Source organism: Poecilia reticulata, linkage group LG13 (genome assembly GCF_000633615.1).
Source record: "Poecilia reticulata strain Guanapo linkage group LG13, Guppy_female_1.0+MT, whole genome shotgun sequence".
Classification (NCBI taxonomy): Eukaryota; Metazoa; Chordata; class Actinopteri; order Cyprinodontiformes; family Poeciliidae; genus Poecilia; species Poecilia reticulata.
Window position 1 is genome coordinate 24192460 of NC_024343.1, and position 14117 is coordinate 24206576.

The following is a 14117-nucleotide window of genomic DNA, read 5'->3' on the forward strand; positions in this document are numbered from 1 at the left end:
AAAAAAAAAAAAAAAAAAAAATATATATATATATATATATATATATATAAAGAGACATTGTTTTTTTTTTCTACAATTCCTTTGATTAATTAATCAAATATATTGGGAGCTCTGGTGATGTCATGCTGTTACGATTTTAAAAAACAGATGAGTTAATTTGTTCTCCCTTCCCGTTATCTTATAAAAAATTTTACACTCTTGCATCCTGAGTAAATTGCAGACATGTCTTAAAATACTTTGGAAAGTGTAATTTTCTTTTAAATTGTCTTCCTTCTCTCCTATTTGCAACTTCCACACTGAAGAGTGTTATGAGATGAGAAGATAGATGAGGGATTGCTGTGCAGAATTGTTTAGAAAGGGAAGAGTAGATGTGTGCATAGTAGAGCAGCTTGCAGATACGGTGGCTGGGATGATATCATCACTCAGATTGTGCTGCATCATAGGAGACAGCATGTGAGGATGGAGGCAGCTTCAGCGATTTATTATTCACTGCTGCGGTTTGAAGCCAGAAAACTCTTCATTACTATTCATTTGCAAAAGGAACATGGCTTTTTGTATTTTGCCAGATGCATATCGACCTTAATGGCACACAACAATATGAGGGTTACACATAAAATCTGTGTTTGGGTTTGTGGTACATTGTGTCTGCATGATAGCGCTTTCCTTGAACTGTGGCAGAATGGATATTTTGTTTTCCACAACGCTCACACTCAGACATACTGGCGAGGAAGATCCAAACAGGAAGCTGCAACGGGAGAACTTCTCCACCCAAGTCTACTGTTATGCTGAGACTTTAACACACACACGTGCACACACACCCCTGTTTCTCAATCTGTCTTGCTCCACCTCTCCCCCCCTCCCAGTCTTAGATTTGTTTTCCTGCTCTCCTGCTTTTAGTCTCCTCCGTCTTGTCAAGGCGGGACCCACATGCAGCTGTTAATAGCATGTCACGGGTACGCAACAGTTTGTGCATGCTGCTGTGTGTGCAGGTGCGTCTGCACAGGCTGTGGTTTACAGCTTCCCATTGGTCCTGGGGAGATGTTGTTGTTGTTATTTGTTTCTATTAGACATAGCCAACACTGAGAGCTTTAATGACTTTTTTTGTCATTTATGTGAATGGATCTCCGAATCCAGCATCATCACTAGTTGGAGTTGGTCAAACTTTGCGGAAATGTAGTCCTCCTTGGATTATTTTGTTTTCCCAATCCTCCCCTCTCTTTGGCCACATTTAGCCTCTAAGGAAATCATGGACTGTATCTGGATGGAATGACGTCCTATGTTTCAGAGAAGCCCTTTTTTTTTCCATTTAAAAATCTCTCAAACAGAAGCCCCTCTATTCTGGTAAGGGTACACATTCAGTACATCTGTGCAGTGCATCCACACCCACAGTAACACGTGAGGCTCTGTCTGTTACCCAGCACCAACCATATTTTATGTCTGGACCGTGTGAAAAGGTCACACGAGTGATCATCTTCCTCACACCCCTCTTGATGAAGCAGAAGCTGATATGGTTCTAAGACATTCAAAGTATTTATGAATCAAAGTAGAAGGAACTGGAAAACGTTAGTCGCTATATTAAGGATGTAAGAGTTGGATAGAGGAACCAAAGAGTTATGACGGATGTAATCTCGTGAGGAATCCTTGCAGTGCGAGGAATGTGCTTTAAGATGGAGAAGAAGCTGACGTCAGGTCGATGGAGGCATGCTGTCTGCTGTTCGTCAGCTGGTGTTTGCTAATCTTCCAGTCCACTTGGCTGCTCTCTATGATGGAAGGAGTCCCGCTTCATGCGTCAGGACAGGACCGGTCAGAGCTGGTTCTGGCAGCTGAAGTTTCCACTCGATGCAGCAAGAAAAAAAACACCTTCTTCCTCCTTTCATTACTGCTTTTTTTTCTCTCACACAGCCGTTTCCAGTTTCCTCTTTTTACTCTGTTGGTTTAAGTGGCTCAGCATGTTTCCCCTTCTTTTCCTTGGTCTAATAGTCACAATCCAATCTGCTCTGTCCACTTTAGTTTTCAACACTCGGCACACAGTCTTATCCAACACCACTTCCAAAATATGCACAGGAAACCTTGTTTGTACAACATGTTCCCAGTTTTAGACAATGGTTAGACAAAAAAAATCAGACTAGGAAAGTGTCACTTCTGCCTAAGGAATTGTTGAAATACTCTCATTAATAACAATGGATGGTGCACACACATTCATCTCCTCTGTTTGCACCGATAACCTTCAGCCCTCTCATTCAAAAGATGACTAAATGCAAGCTCACCGGGACTGAAGTAGGTAAACATTACTGACAGCTGCTTTCAGGGTGTTTTAAGACCCGTTAGTCAGGTAGACTCAGTTCGACTGGAGACCAAAATGGCAACATTTGCTACATTTTCAGCTGGTGCAGTTCGCTTTCACACTACACTGAGTCAAACTACCAAACCCTTTTAAAATCCCGTTAACCTCCTCACCTGTGGTGGCGCTGCACTGAACCACTGAAGGAAACAACACAAATGACCTCTAAGGAAGACGAAATGTTACCAAAACCGGAGTGGCATCAGATTTGCAACAGGATTTCTTTTTTTTTTTTTTTTTCTATGGCAAAAACCATAAGACATTTTTCGCTAGCTCTAGACTCGTGTATGTTTTGGTTGTATTTACCCAGAATGCCTTGCACTATATGTTACCCTTCATGCTTTTGGAGCGGTCTCCAGTCTGGTTAGCATTCACATATATACATTCAGACTGTACTAGAGTTCGCTTCAACACAGACCTAAGTTTTTAGGTAGACCAGAGTTCGCTTTTTTTTGGTCCACATCCGAGTTTGATGGCACATTCACGCCTCCCCAAACAAACCGGACTTTCTAGCCAAATGAACCACAGTTTGACTCAAATGTAGAGTTGTTTAAAAAGCCAATATAAACAGAACAAAAATATTTTTAAGGGTATAAAAAGAGCTGTTTTAAGCTACCGAAGTTAGCTTACAATTTTGCATGACAGTGCTGCAAACACGGATATTTAAACCGCTCCCTTTGCCTGCAGCAACTCGACTGAACAATGATGCCTGACAAAACACACAGCTGAAGATAAAGTTTCAAAACTCCTGCATGTACAGAGAAGAGCCTTTATGACTTGTCAGTTGACAAGGAAAAACAAATAAGTTGGTCAGAGGTCGTTTGCCTGTAAGGCAGATGAATAGGAAAATCTATATGATGTTGATAAGCCTTTATAAAAGCCATAACACAAAGTGGCAGCTGAGAAGCATTGCAATTTTGGCAAATCATTGAAAATAAATCAACACATTTAAGATGAATTTAAGAAGCTTAGTTGAGCAAAATATTAGGTTCTCTGCATTGGATCCACTTATTTTAAAGCTAACAAAGAAACTACTTTGTCAAGAAGCAATAACAAAGACCATCCCTGGTGTATCTGTGCAGCTGAACATCCCAAACCTATTATTTGTGTTGTAGCAGAGGCTAGTAAACTAATAGAGGTGTTTAATATTTTTAGACAAGTGACAAATCAGAAAAGAGCAGCTAAGGTAAAAGAGGGGACAAAATCTCCAAAACAAACACTTTCAAAGACTGATCAGGAGTCACATGGTGTACTTTGAAGGCTGAGAAACATAGAAAACACATTCCTTTGATGATTAAAAGTCACCAATATAAGCCACTGTTCTCTTCTGGGAAACCTAGTAGGAATTTTCAACATGAAAAACACCTTGAGACCAAGAGCCTCTGGGACAGACGATGGCGATTCATTATTAATGATCTTAACTCGGACTGCATGTTATACTAAAAAAAAAGATTGCTTAAATTCTAGATCTAGTAATTTGAAACATCAGTGCAAAGAGTTGCCTCATGTGATAACATCCTAAAACGGCTACAGACTGAAACATTAAACTTCACTGACTCTGCTAGTGTTGCATTCTTGTTCTATCAAAGCTGTAATTCAGTAACGTGTATGTAAAATAAAAGCTAAAGCTTGGGTGATGTCTACTGTCAACAATAACATGCAGTGTATTAAATTCAAAATACTTTATTAATCCCAAAGCGAAATTAAATATTGTATTGAAGACATTTCAAGACTCTTCATAAATTTTAATAGTCAATGTTGTGAATTTTTATGTTTTTTCTAAATTTGGAAGTTATTAAATCCTTTAGCTTTTTCCCAAGTGAAACCCTGTTGTAAAGTTCGGATCAATTAACATCCACTTATATGGCACATTATATTAATTTGAGGCTTTTACTTCTTTTTGTTGAAGAGACCAACAATCTATTTCTTATTTTATCAGAGTTTACTACCGAAGACACTTGGCTGAAAATTTCTAAGCTTAATTTTGGATCCATCTTAGTCTATAAAGTTGAATTTGTATCATATTGTTTCACATATTCTGTCTCTGGTGTTTATAATGGACTTGGGCCTTGAAGGTTACTTGGTGTTGTTTTTTTGTTCTTTATAATTTATCTCCATTCATTTGAAATTGTCTATTTAAGATGGTTTAAACTTGGATAAAACTTTGTTCATTTTTCTGTTGAAACACAAACGCACATCAAAACAGATTTTTGATTGGATAAAAGAGGATAACATTAAAGCTCATCGCCCAGCCCTGTTAAGTACTTATTTATTGCCAGGAAAAGTGATCAAATATTGAGCTAGAATGACGCCAGAAGCTTGTTGATGCCTCAAGAGACTTTAGCGGGGGTATAATCTCATATTGGAGTTTGTGTAGAATTTTGACCTTTTGTAGATGAAAAATGCGTTTAAAATTCATAGAATTGTCGCATGACTTTTTCAACCTGGAAAAGGAACAGAGCGAATCACTGAATTTATAGAAAAATTGTACAATTGAGTAACAGCATGGAGTCTAAACGTAAGCACATTTAAAGGAATCATTTTTTAAAACTTTTGTTTAGGAATTGACAGTAATGTTAGTCAGTTGATGAAGCATGTTCAGAGTCAGTCATGTCGTTTCTTCTGTTCTGGGACTGTTCCTGTTGAAGTTACAGCTGTATGCGTTGTGGTCTGAACCCACAGCTGTTTCTTTGTTCCTCCATGTGTAACGGTTACAGAGCAATGACTGCCTGACTGATCTGGTTTATTTTCCTCCAGCTAGAAAAACACTTTAATCTTCATCTCATCAGGCCGAGCAGCTGCTCCTCCCAGCTACAGGCTCACTCACACTACACGTCGCGATCGAATCCATTAATCCAGACTGCGTCTTTCGTGAGCAGCAGCCCAGACTGGGTTGTCACATGTTTTGGGGAAACACTGGTTTTAACTGTGACTTAAACTTGTAGTAACCCTGAGAAAATCTCAGAGTGACACAAAAACAGGCCTGTGCTTCGCTGTGTGTTTAGTGGAGTAGAGTTAGAAACATTGTAATTAAGAGTAGCATTACTATACCTATTTTTACTCAAGTAAAAGTAAAAAGTAGCCATCCAAGAAGTTACTTGAGTTCTGAGTAACTGATGAAAACATCAATCATTTATTATTTAAAACTTACAAAATTTTTAATTATGTGGAAATTTTGGTATTTTAAAAACCAAAAGGAAAATGATTCATATAAATAACATGATTACAAAATAATCAAGAAAGAGACATTTTTCCAACTCAATTTCGTTCAATGTAAAGCTTGTGAAACTTTTTGCAAAAAAACTGCTGGTGTGTGTCATTGCTGGTGAATTTATGGTTAAAACAAACTTGTTCTTTATTCAGTGAAGTTGGTCACAGTTGCCAGAGTATTCAGAAATTGTACTCGAGTAAAATTGAATAGTACAGCATAGTAAGAATGGTGGTGGTGCAAGGGTGAAGCATATGCGACTCCTTATTCCTCAACATGGCTGCCCCTGTCCAATGACCTTTGCTGCATGTCTGACAACTATCAAAGAAGACCACTGGAGGAAATAAAACATTGTTTTTAAAAAAAAAAAAAAGGTTTATGGATCACATTTGGACAAAAAAAGCAGCTTTGGGTCTGAACGTTATCCACTGTCTCCACCATTTGGACCAAAGGTTAGCCATCTTACCCTAAATCTCCCTTTATGGTTTTCAAACTAGACTTCTTTGGTTCTGTGCTGCTACAGAGAATGTGGAAAGTTTTTAATTTGTTTTGAATTGTGGGGCCTCCAGTGATTCTTGGGTTCTCACTTTATGCTCCAGTTAGTCCAAAGGATGACATCTGTCTGGGTTGAGCAGGTTCAGGAAGCTGGTTAATCTAGACACCTGTGGTGAACATTTTTTCTGGATGGATAAATTATGACAAGCTGGAGAAGGATAGAAAAACTATACGCGACCCACAATACTGCCTTTAACAATCAGCCTCATTTGCTTCACTGCTGCGCTCTGTAGCTTCTAGAAACCACTCTAAATAATTCAAATGTCACAAAAGTACAGCAACAAAGAATGTTTGAGGCTGACAAGCATCACAGAGACGTTAACCACTCCGATATGCATCCACTCCTCTGTGCTGTTGACTTCCTGAAGAGCAGCGTTTACCGTTTCGTCTGGTTGGAACGTGGCGTCCTCTTTTTGAGCTGTGCATGACTTAATGCAACCCCAGCCTTTTTTCTTTGCTGCTGCAAACACCAGAACGCAGATGGTGTGATGTTCACCCAGTTCAGTTCACTACTGAACAGCTTCATCATAAATCTGTGGGATTCAACATCGTCTGCCAACATGTGTGTATTTTACCACATTCTTTTCCAGTCAGTGACCTTTTATTGGTTGATAAGGATTGGTGTAGAGCCTCCAGAGCTGTTCGAAGCACAAGCTGAAATCTGATTTTAGATGAGGAAATCCAATAGGTATAATTTTCTGTATCAGCTTGAAAGCTTTACTCCTGCAGAGAAAAGCTTTCACCTCACATTCGGCAGCAATCATTCTGCTTCCTTTTTCACCGTTTGGTCTCAATGCAATCACACAAATCAATGTAACGTTTCATGACAATTTCTGGTGATTAAACACAACAAAAGTGGGCTCAATTGTGAGATGGAAGGAAAGTTGCTCAAATTGTAGCTTATAGTAAAAATATGAAAAGTTTGTGTATTTGTATTCGGTGTGATTTAGTAAGAAGTCCGTTAAATAATCAGCAGCTTCATTAAGACTTAAAGAAAATAGCAGACAGAACGAGGGAAGTTTGTTGCAACTCAGGATACAGCAAACATGTGGAAGAGGGTTCCCCGGCGAGATGAGACAGAAAAGACTAAAAAAAAAAAAATCAACAACTGTATGTTTTCCCCCCAGAGCATTTTTCACATTTTATGTTGATGCTGGAACCATTTTTCTGTGGAATTGCATAACCTTATTTATGCTTGTTAACTTCCAGCTAAGCATTAAATTAATAGAAGTGATGCACCAAGATCCTGTCAGATTACTTTAAACCCTGCAAATCTGACTGAGAGAAATATGACCATCACAAATAGGTGCATTTGTTTTTTTTGTTTTTTTATTTTTAGCTTCCCAACATGTTTGGAGACCTGAGGTCAACCTTCATCGCCCTGATGATTGGATCTTATGCTTCCTCTGCCGTCACGTTTCCTGGCATCAGGGTAAATCCTCAAACTTCATGCCATTCTTGATTTGCTCCAGTTTGTTCAGCCATTACTTCTTAAAAGACAGCAAAAGATGGGTTATTGATTTTCCATCATGATGTTTTTGTTCGTCTGCCTCCAGGTGATTTATGATCTAGGTGCCTCCTTCATCTCTATCCTGGTGGTTTGGGCCGGCTGCGCTGGCCTCGTCTTCCTCAACTGCTTCATCAACTGGCCTCTGGAGCCTTTCCCAGGCCCAGAGGACATGGACTTTACGTAAGACCAAAAGACATGCTCACTCTGTCTGTGTCCTGCACACGTTCTTTTTGACTTGAAACTTCAATGTGTTTTAACATGTTTTTTGGGAATAGACCAAAGTAGCCAAAAAGTAAATCAAAAAATCGTATAAGAGAGGCTAAAAATATTTCTCAATCCTTATCCTTATTACAGTAAAGCATCCCGCAACACGATGCTGCCGCCACCATGTTTTACAGTGTGGAGGATTTGTTCAGAGTGTTCATTCACTGTACATTTTATCATTGGTACCAAAGGATCTACCTTCTGTTTTAAAAAATACTCCTAACATGTGAAAAGCTAAGCCCTTTCTGTTTGATTTGGCATCAATACAGTGCAGGGTTGGCTATGTTTTGGATTAACCTATTGTATAGAAAAAGCTTAATCTGAGATTTTTTTTTTTAACCAGGACCAGATGAATCTAAAACTATCCAACTCAAGGAGATCTCATACTTTCTGTAAAATACAATTTTCTTTCTTATATTGATTTTTTTTTTTTTTGTACAGTTTTTGAATAATTACTGCTCTGAGGGTGTTATTCTTCAATAATAAATCATGAGTAATCGATTAATCACTGCAGCTCTTGCCAGATTCTCTCAGATCTAATGACAAAATATCCAAGTTCTTTTCATTAGCCCCCTCCTTGTGTTGTCTTGTTTTATAAAGTCCAATTAAAATGCACAGTTTGTGGTAGTTACAAAACAAGACATGGATATTTTAGCCTTCAAATACACACATAGCAGATTGCATAGATATGCCAGCTCCCTTCAATGTGGCAAATCCTCTTGTAAAGCAGCAGAACCCACTGAGCCTTAGAGGGGAAAGAACCTAAAGCCAGGGGATTGGCAGGATTTGCTCTCTTTCAAACTTGTCTTTAATGGTGTTTTCCCTCTTTTCTCTGTTCACTCAGATTTTGTTCTTACTTTTATATCTTTTCAGCTGTCATGTTGCATGTTTGCAAGATATATGGGCTCCCAAGGAACCTTCTGTCTCTTACCCGTTCATGCGTCCCTTTAGGGTGAAGATAAAGTTCAGCTGGCTGGGCTTTGACCACAAGATCACTGGGAAGCAGTTTTACCGGCAGGTGACCACGGTGGGCCGCCGACTCAGTGTGGGCAATGCAATAAAGCAGCCGCAGCAGCCGTCCACAGATCTGTCGGCGCAGGACGCCAACAAACTGTGCCTGTCCACCGTAGACCTGGAGGTGAACTGCAAGGGCAGCGAAGAGTGTAAGTCACAGAAACAACATCTCACTTTGAAATTCTGCAATGGTTCAGATCAGATTGAAGCTGGTAGTGAAAAGTAAGAGGTAACCAATTTCTGAAGGTGTAGTAAAATCAGAGCCATGCCACAAAAGGGATTTCTGTCTCGGCTTCTCTTTTTTTGGCTTTATTCCCATCTGATCTGAGCAAGCTGGATATTAACAGCATGCTCATTTGAGAGGGAGCCAGAATCCCAAAATAAAGCTGTTAACATGTGCCTAAATGATTTGGTACCGAATAGCATCATCCACATTTGGGTCAGTTGAACAATGATGTGCGTGTGAGCGTCTTGGGTATCAGATTGCTGGAGGAGCCATGATGGAACTGATTCATGACTCTGAGGTTCTTGGAATGAAATATCACTTTAAGCTAATTTTAACTTCTTTAACCCGAACAAGCTGGTGGCACCCAAATAATTAGGCATGTAGTCATATTCACATATACCTGCACATGGCATAACAACTGAAAGTACATCAAACTTTCTCCAGCTAGTGAAGCTTTGCCTAATGCACTTAATGTTGCACACTGTCAGTCAGCTGGCTGAAAGAAAGCTGTTACAATTTTCCCTTGATAAAAAAGGATGAATTGGGTTAATATTTCAGGTCCAGAAAAACGGACTAAAATAGCGCCACTGATTAGCCTTAATAAGGTAACACTGCTTATAAACCACAGTTGGCAAGTTCGTTAGCCTGTTGGCTACAAGTTCGCTACCCAGACTGTGGACTGATTACATGTTGTAAAGAGTTGCTCTATAAAGAGCCAAAATAAACACAACTAATTTTAGTGTTTTTTTTGTTTGTTTTTGTTTTATTTTTACAAGATTTTGCTCAATAAAAGCGATAACAACTTGAACTGCTGTTATAGCTGGAGCTAATAGCCAAAATAGTTGGTATAAGTTTGAATAATTGTTCATTTTCTCTTTTTAATAAATCTGTTAGATAATGTACAATATTATTTTACTGTGAGAATCTCAGCCCATGCCTGATTAGCAGCTAGCTGCTGAACACACCTCAGCTCTCAGTCTTGTAGCGATAGAAACTGTAGATTAAACTGATGCATTAAAGGGAAAATAATGGATTAGCCAAGCTAATCCATTTTATGCATTCAGAACCATTTTATACATTCATTTTGTGTAAAGAATGTGTAAAAACACCTGTACGGTCTTCAGATTTTTAGTTATGGAAGCCCTACATAATGAACAGAGAGACTTGGCCTGTACAGCACTTACAGAAGAACCCTCTGCCCCACTTCCACACTACGCCGACCCCTGTCACCTCTGTCAACCCTGTGCCTCCACACCAGGGCCTCTAAATTCTTCCTCAGGGTCAGGTTCTCCCAGCAGTAGGCTGGTGGGTTCCCTCTTGATCCTTTTGATACCAAATAGACCGTAGAACCAGTTCTGACTAATTTCTAGGAAAGTCGCTCAGCAGGTGTGGCGCTCTGGCAGGGAGCTCGAGAGGCATTGTTTGGGGTTAACTGGTTCAAACATGTGTGCACTTCATATTTACGTCTGCGTACCCTATTGAGAGCAGCTGTCCGGAACGGTACAGTCAATGACAATTTTGTTTATGTAGCACTTCATAACGACAAGGTCGGCTCCAAAGCGTTTTACAAAGAGCAACATAGATGGCAAAGGATAGACAAGAAAGGAATAAAATACATTAAAACCAGAAGGAAGTTCTAAGAACAAAATCTGGTTACATTTGAAAGCCAATGAGAAATGAGTTTCTTGAAGTTATTGATTCTCTGAATGGAAATAATGTGGAGAAGAAGCACGACCTTCTTCTGATTTAGCTGGTTATTAATCAGTTTCTGGCTTTATCTAAAAATTGTCCATAATGTAACAGTCATAAATTATGTGGATGTAATAAACTCTGTTAGAGACCAGAGTGTACAACTTTGGTATGTAAACCCCACTGGCTTCCCTCTCTGGAAATAAGACAGGACCCATTTTGATTGATATTCAGAAACAAGCAAACAAACTCTTTTGTGTGTGTTTGTAAAAACCCAACTGCAATGGAAACCTGCAGCAAATTTGTCCTAGGTTGCTCATTCTTTGCCCAACGCCCTGGTTAATGGATCGTGAACAGATTCTAATAATTCATGGCTAAAAGGGCTTGGAAAACATCCCAATTTCTTGTGGCCATGACCAAACATTTCCAGTGATTAGCCCGACATGCGTATCTGTTGATCAAGGCAATAAACCCACCAGCTCCATCTGTGCACTCACCACTAATTGGATGTTGTCACCATATGGACAGAAGTGTCCATTTTCCATTTATATTCACAACCCTCATTAATGATCAACTTTACCCACTGTCTGCTTTTCTTTGGCTCCTCCTGCTCCTAATTGAGGTTCAGAAGCGTCACCATGGCACCTGAAGGCAGCAGGAATATTTAGATGACAATTTCTACTTCAAAATTATTCACAATCTTTGAACTTTTCATTTTATGTTAAAATGGGAAACTTCAATGTATTTTACTGGGATTTTATATAATAGGCCGAAACAAAAAGGAGGAAACGAGACATAAATCTTTGAACATCTCACAGAGCATTGTTTAATCCATGTAGAGCGTGTCCATCTTAACCAGTAGGCCGGTGGGAATGTAAGGAAAGCAGCCAAGACATTCATGGTAACGCTGTCATAGAGCAACAGGTCAACCAGACCTTTGGAAATTATTACTGTTTACCAAGTAATCGAATATATCTAATGGTATAAATAAAGTTGATTTACCAAGCTGGCCTTATTTGAAGAGTTACAATAAGAACACCATAAAAAGTTCAGTTTACTGCTAAAGAATTGACTTTGGTCAAATGAAACATGCAAAATATATAGACATAAAGCAAAAAAGAATAAAAGTGGTAGTAATATGCATTAATTTAAAGTACCTGAACTCAACACCACACTTTTTAGATTTTTAGTTGTGGAAATTTTGAAAACCATCCATTTCCTACTAACTGACAGTTGGTAAGAAACTACATCTTAAAGTGTATTGAGGTCTGAGGTTGTAAAGTGACAAAATGTGGAAAAACTCAAACCTTTTCAAGATGGATGCATTTGAAAATAAGCGTCTGGAGCAGTCTTATGTCATCAAATTAGTGCAGAAAACCAAAAGTCAGGCATGTTTGTACTTGTCTGCAAGGTACATTGTGATCTCCTGCTGCTGAAATATTAGACACAGTATCACCACTCATCAAGCACGTGTGTTGATGTGTACGCTTGTAGATCGTTCAAACTTACAATAGGCTGTATATGCATTTTTAAAACATGCCGGCAAAATCTAAAAGGTTGTAGCAGCTGCAATCTGATTCATTCACTGGGAACTGAAATAAAGAAAATATGAATGTTAAATCAAACCCCCATTATCACAGCCTAATATTAGATTAAAAACAAAGTTGTTTACCTGCATAAGGTCATAATTAAAATGTGTCACTGGGCGATACTAGACAAATCTCTACAAATCCAACCACTGTTTATTTAAACTTTTAAAAGACAACCATTTGACTCATCATCAATTCCTCTAAGGGGAGCCACATTCTGACCTCGGTCCTCACATAATGCTCAGTTAATGTTCATTATCAGCCTGTTGCTGTTGATGTGATCAGAAGACGATGTGAGAGATTATGAGTGCAGAAGTGGCATCCTGCTGCTGCTGGATGAGATAAAATCAAGGTTTGGCTGCTATAAGATTTGCCCTGGGGGTTGTTGCATAACTGAACCACTGAGTAATTTATAGAGAACAGAGTTGCATTGGGTGCACTGAGTGCAAATTATGAAATGTCTCCAAATACCCGCCGTGAGCACCTGCACTCGCCACAACCAGTCAAACATCACACTTTTTATTATGTCTCATGTCTTTTTGATCCCTCATCTTAAGCATTTTATTAAATCCTGCCTCATTTCCTCTGCAGCCCAGTCTTTCATGAGGAGCATCTTCAGTCCCATCTTCTTGCTGAGCCTCATCACCATGTGCGTTACACAGCTAAGACTCATCTTCTACATGGGAGCCATGAACACTATCCTGGAGTCCCTTACAGACGGAGACCTGAACACAGGTGAGTGTAACCACCCATAAGCTGCAAATAAAAATGCAAAAGCTGCTTTGTGTCTTTTATCTTTAACCTCTGAACGTCCCTGTCATGCCTGCTTCCTGCTGCTGTTACAGTGGAGAGGATGCAAGTGGGTAAGAGCGCTGAGGCCCGGTTAACCACCTCCATTCATTCCCTCCTCCACTGTCTGTCCTCCTCGGCTGTCTTTGCTGTCCAACATGCATCATTTTTCTGTTGTGGTCCAGATCTGGTCTGAAAGCATAATAAGTAACTGTGTGTTTGCTGTGTGTTCCTCAGTGAGCGTCTACACCTCCATCTTTGGCGTGCTCCAGCTCCTGTGTTTGGTAACCTCTCCTGTGATTGGCTATGTGATGGACTGGAAGCTCAAAGACTGTGAGGATGAGAACGACAAGACTGTCAAAAGGTGAGGGTGCAAACTCTTAGAGATGCAGAAGCAACAGCTGGAAAACGGGATAAAACACAGCAGCTGCAACTGATGATTATATTAGTAATTAATTATTCTATCAATTAGTCTGACAATTAATCAGATAAAAAATAACTACCACAGTCTTGCAATTTTTCATTTAACTACTTAAGCTTATTTTTTTACAAGATTAGAAATGCATAAAAATACAAATAAACAAATAATTAAATTCCTTTTTTAAAATGATGAATATTTTATTAGCTAAAATGCATTAACATAGAATTACTTCAGTATAAACTTGATCACTTGTAATAAAGGACGCACCTGGAGCTAAAAAAACCAGGCAGATATTTTGACTATTTTGTGATTGAACCTGGATAGGTTGTTCTTTCAGCAAATCGACTTTCTGGAGTCTGTATACTCCAGTTAACAATTAATCAATTACTAAATTAGTTGATTATTTCAAAAAAACGACTAATCCGATTAAATGTTTCTGTCCTAAAACAAATGTTTGTTTTTTTTTTTTTCATTTTCTGATTTAAAAAAAAATATATTTATTTTCCCCTCT

At 38.9% G+C, this 14117-nt stretch overlaps 1 protein-coding gene across 2 annotated transcripts in view; it reads left to right on the top strand.

Moving 5' to 3' along the window:
• The window catches only part of LOC103474899 (large neutral amino acids transporter small subunit 4), a 28573-nt gene that overhangs the window by 10319 nt on the left and 4137 nt on the right, over positions 1 to 14117 (top strand). The window contains exons 6-11 of one of the 2 annotated variants that reach the window (XM_017308340.1): positions 7444 to 7536; positions 7661 to 7794; positions 8830 to 9041; positions 12988 to 13131; positions 13242 to 13259; positions 13423 to 13549. In XM_017308340.1, coding sequence (XP_017163829.1) covers positions 7444 to 7536; positions 7661 to 7794; positions 8830 to 9041; positions 12988 to 13131; positions 13242 to 13259; positions 13423 to 13549 — 728 coding nt within the window. The remainder of the gene's footprint in view (positions 1 to 7443; positions 7537 to 7660; positions 7795 to 8829; positions 9042 to 12987; positions 13132 to 13241; positions 13260 to 13422; positions 13550 to 14117) is intronic. The other variant, XM_008426171.2, reaches the window with a different exon arrangement.